Source organism: Zea mays, chromosome 9, assembly GCF_902167145.1.
Source record: "Zea mays cultivar B73 chromosome 9, Zm-B73-REFERENCE-NAM-5.0, whole genome shotgun sequence".
In the NCBI taxonomy this organism is placed as follows: Eukaryota; Viridiplantae; Streptophyta; class Magnoliopsida; order Poales; family Poaceae; genus Zea; species Zea mays.
The window spans coordinates 97278437-97283157 of NC_050104.1; the positions used below are offsets into that span (position 1 = coordinate 97278437).

At 41.8% G+C, this 4721-nt stretch overlaps 1 protein-coding gene across 1 annotated transcript; it reads right to left on the reverse strand.

Annotated features, from left to right (window-relative positions):
- Nucleotides 1–385: 385 nt before the first annotated feature.
- LOC103638706 (uncharacterized) lies at nt 386–1383 on the reverse strand. Its single transcript, XM_008661547.3, has 2 exons — nt 636–1383; nt 386–549 (listed from the first exon to the last, which is right to left on the reverse strand). Exons 1-2 carry the CDS (start codon nt 1326–1328, stop codon nt 529–531), a joined length of 714 nt encoding a protein of 237 aa, XP_008659769.2. The 5' UTR covers nt 1329–1383; the 3' UTR covers nt 386–528.
- Nucleotides 1384–4721: the final 3338 nt, after the last annotated feature.

Below are 4721 nucleotides of genomic sequence, written 5' to 3' on the forward strand. Positions count from 1 at the left end.
TTGCATATTTCATCACATCATCTTTTGCATTCATACGAACATACAATAGGCATTTGTAGATTCATCGCATCATGGCATAACACATAAGGCATTAACAGAAGAAGTGAGGGTTTCTGCCTTCAACGAGAAAATGCTTCATTGTGAACAAAGATGCTTTGTTTCAAATGTAGTTGTATTTCAGAAAAAGAAAGGAAAACACTTTGTTATATATGAGGGGTCCATTCTTTGATTTTGGTCTAAAGGTGCTTCGATGTGAACGAAAAGAAAGGAAGGTATTTTTCGCCTTCGGCTCAAAAAGTTGCGAGCATTGGTTTCGTCCACAGCAAAGCAGACAACAGTCGAATAAAAGGTAAAGTAGCATTACGAAGCATTCACAAATATTTACAAAAATCTGTTCACATTCAATTATAATTCTTTGCCAAATGTTACACCTTCTTGTACAAAAAACCCCCCAAAAGTGTTTCTACAGATATTAACAAGAGAAGATTCTGAAGTCTCCTTCATCGCTCCAGAACATGCTTCGGTTCACTAGCTTCCGGTAGTATCACCCTAAAAATGACAAAGGCAAGGGTATTGAGGAATATGGTAAGGGAAAATATAAAATAAAGGCATAAAGGTAAAGAGATTTTCTATACTTTGTTAAGTAGGTTTCGAGCTTCGTCTTCAGCCACCTCTCGGTCGCCCTTCGCCCAGATTTGAGTGCTGAATCTGTTGCCTATGCTTCGAGCTTCGGCTGGAATATCAACTAGGTCAGACGACGAAAGGCTGAAGTTTGGCCTATTAACGACTCTTATATGATTACATCCAGCTTTGATGAAAGCAGCAGTCGTGCCACGAGAAGCCACTAGCGCACAGAAATCATCGTGGCCGGTTATAACTTTGTCGAGGACGTCAACCTCTTTCTCAACACATCCAAGAGCCCCAGGAATATCATCAGCAGAAAGTTTAACTTCTTCAGATACGGCTCCAACAAAATTGAAGATACCCTTCAGCCGAGTGATGCATTGAGTAGCAAAGCTGAAGCATTTATTCCGAAGAGTCTTGATCGTTTCGTTCTGTTTAAGATTCTTATCAACTTCGACCTTGATTGTCACGTTTAGCGCTTCGGACTCGCGATTGAAGCGATCTGAGTTCCTTTCCAAAAGTGTTCGAGCTTCTTCCAGCTCTTTGCTCAATTTTTCATTTTGAGATCGAGCTTCAGCGAGAGAACCTTCGGGCGAATGCAGCATGCTGTCTTTTTCCTTCAATGAAGTTTTAAGATTATTAATCCTCTTTTCCAAGCCTTCGATAACAAACTCATTTTTCCTCTCTTCGTCGTCCTGCTGCATTTTCAAAGCCTTGCTCAACAACAGACTCTGAAAGATGAATCAAAGTTAGATCTCCATTACTGAAATACTTAAATCGACATGATGAAAGAAAAAATAGTAAAGGAACTTTACTTTAAAATTTGAGTAAACTAAGCTGCCAATTATGTGTTGTCTTCTGTAGCAGCTCATGTCCTTCTGTAGTTTCGGGAATCCGATGCTCTTTGATATTGTGCTTATAATTTTAGCTACGACGCAGTTGCGAATACATCCTAAAACCTCTTCGTCGACGCCGCCAAAGAGCATGGATCTGGGCTGATAGCCACAAGATATGGCAAATTCCTTCAGTTCCGATATATCCTCTTTGGAAAGTTGTTGGCCACCCAGGTTCCGAAGAGGTCTCTTTAGTTCTCTTTCCCTTATCAGTAGACGCTTCGGCTACGTTTTTCTCAGGAACCACATCTGATATAAGTCTGTCAAATTTTGACATTGTGGTAGAGAGATTATTGGTTTCAGGTATAGCTTCATTAGCTTCGGCTACGACAGTATCTTTAGCATCAACAGGCACAATAGTCTTTTCCGCCGAAGCCGGGGGCGAGGTATGTTCAATGGCTTGCATCATGTTCATCATTCGCCATTTCTTCTGCCCCCGGCATTCCCCTTGGTAGCCGAAGCAGTCTCCTTTGACTATAATAGGCTAGTCAGATCTTACCTTAGAGGACTTAGCATTGTGAACGGGATGGGTTCAGTCATTACCTTCAGGATTTCTAAAACATCACCAGAAGAAGGCGAAGAAGGGCCTGCAGTCTTTTCTGGCACATCTTGTACCTTCGTCTCTATTGGGGATATTCTGACAAGCTTTCATTTCTTGGGAGCCGAATCCTTCGGCTCCGCTAGAACTTTTTGCTTCTTGACAACCCTCTGATCTTCCTTGACGGACCGAATGGCTTGCCTGTTCAGAATGCTAACAATCCTTTTTCTTTTTGCTCCTCCAGCCCCTTTGTCAAGTCTATCATAATCTGGATACTCAAAGTTTAAAGCATCCATCACCCAATTCAACATTCGTTTCTCACGGGTGCCGAAGGCAGCTGTCATCAGCTGATCTTCTTTCTTCATATAGTTCCCGAGAATTTCATTGCATATTGTTTCTATTAGCTCCAGCTAGGGATGAAAATGGATCCAGAATTTTTTGGAATTCCGGAAACCGTTTCCGGTTTTTCTCGGTCGGATTTGTCGGTATCGGTATTTTTCGGAAACGATATCGGTTGTCGGAATTTCGATTCGGAATCGGTATCGGAATCGGTACGGCGTTTTACCGACCGTTTCCATCGGTTACCGATTTTAATCGGAATTTTACCGGATTCAGCTGTCGGAATTTCCGAAAATACCAAAACACATTCCAACCCACGTAGCCCAGTCGTCTGTGTCCTTAGCGCATGAGTGGAGGCCCACTGTAGCATTGCCCATTGCTCACAGAGTCACAACCGAGAGCCAATCTATAGGGTTTGACGGTTTGTGGCAGACTGGTGGCGGGCGGTGGCTGCAGCTGGAGCCGGTGAGCAGCGACGCATCCTCCTCGTCCGGCGAGGTATCACCTGATTCCCAGCTTGTTCTCCCTCATCCAGCCCGGTGCGGGCGCAAGTAGTGTAGCACGCAGCGCCGCCACTTCAAGCAGCGCCGTACCGCCACTTCAACCAGGGCCACTTCAAGTAGCGTCGCCACTTCAAGAACCCGGCCTGTGAGGCTGTGAGGAGTACTACAAGGTATTGTCGCTTGCTTCAGATGACACCCTATTTCCTGTTGCGATCTATTTATCCAAGCTGACATTTGGGTGTTGCTAGCTTTTGATGCTAGTTAGATGGTGGTGGTTGCTCTTCACGTAGGCTACCTATATGACGATTTGTCTAGGTGTACTGTTTCCAAGTTTTGCATGTAATTTGGGTGCTAATCTTGTCTCCGCGGTCTTTTAGACTTGCTACTTGTAGTAGCTTGAAATCTGCTTAGTAGTTTAGCCTCTTCTATCTGATTGATCATATACAAATCTAATGTTCTTTTGATTCTAAACTAACATTTATTCGTAAACACTATTGTTAAATCACATAATATTTTTGTTCAGGGGCAATCAGGCCTGATATAATACTTCGTTTTTGGTTAAAGTATAGATGGGACAGCCGGACAGGTGTGTTCTGTTTGATTATTCTTAAGGTTTTCCTCTATTTGTGTTCTGTTTGATTATTAATACTTCGTTTGTAGTGAAAAAATTCATGGTTATTAGGATAATTTCACACCAATTAAGAAAGTGGTATATATTAGGGTTGAAAACGGTTTCGGAATTTTTCGGTTTTTCGGATACCGTTTTCGATTTTTTCCGACCGGATTCAACAACAACGGTATTTTTCGGAATCGAAATCGGTTGTCGGAATTTTATACCGGAATCGGTATCGAAATCGGTACAACCTTTTACCGACCGTTTCCTTCGATTACCGAATTTAATCGGAATTTACCGATTTTAAATTTCAAAATTTTTTGAAGATACTAAAAAACAAAAATATTTCAAAAATAAAAAATAAAGTAGGCAGTCAAGGCCCACACTTCAGTCCGGTCTAGCTATTCAGAAATTGTCAAAGAAGCTTGGCACAACGTCTTTATATAGAAAAATCAGTGACTCAATCTATTATAACTAGGCGATGTGGGACAAAATATACACCCACCTGTTGCATGGTGGGCGTTGCTTGCACGGCGCTTGGCCATCACGAGCGCTGAAAGGCGCTTCCTGCTACTGGGCCACCGTCACGTCTATATGGGCCATCGCGTGTGGCTCGCATGGCGCAGGAGGAGGAAGGCTCGTGCGGGTGGCTCTTGTCTGCATGGCGCATTGGCGCAGGAGGAGCAAGGCTCCTGTCTGCACCATCCGTGTTATATATATATATATATATATAACCTGCGTATATATATAGATATATAGTGTATATTTTAATTGTTTATAATATCGAGTTGTTTGATTAACTAGCCAATTTTTAATATAGTTGGAGCAAGGAAAGGTTGATCTTTGACTATGTGAACTTAAACTTGTTAAATTACTAACTTGTAATTTTTGTGAACTTATTATATTGTGAATTGTGTACTTGTGATATTTGCGATCTTTATTGTATTGTGAAGTTATTATATTGATATGTTTACCGATCGAATTTTAGATTTCGACCGTTACCAACGTATTTTTTGTACCGAACTTTCGTTTCCGATGTTTTCGAAGTACCGATATCGTTTCCGTTTCCGGAGTTACCGTTTCTGATTTCATTTCCGATAAAAAATATGAAAACAGTAACGGTTTTAGTGTTTACCGATCGTTTTCGACCGTTTTCAACCCTAGTATATATAGGCCGTCTGCTTCGACAGCACAATGCCACTATGACTAGG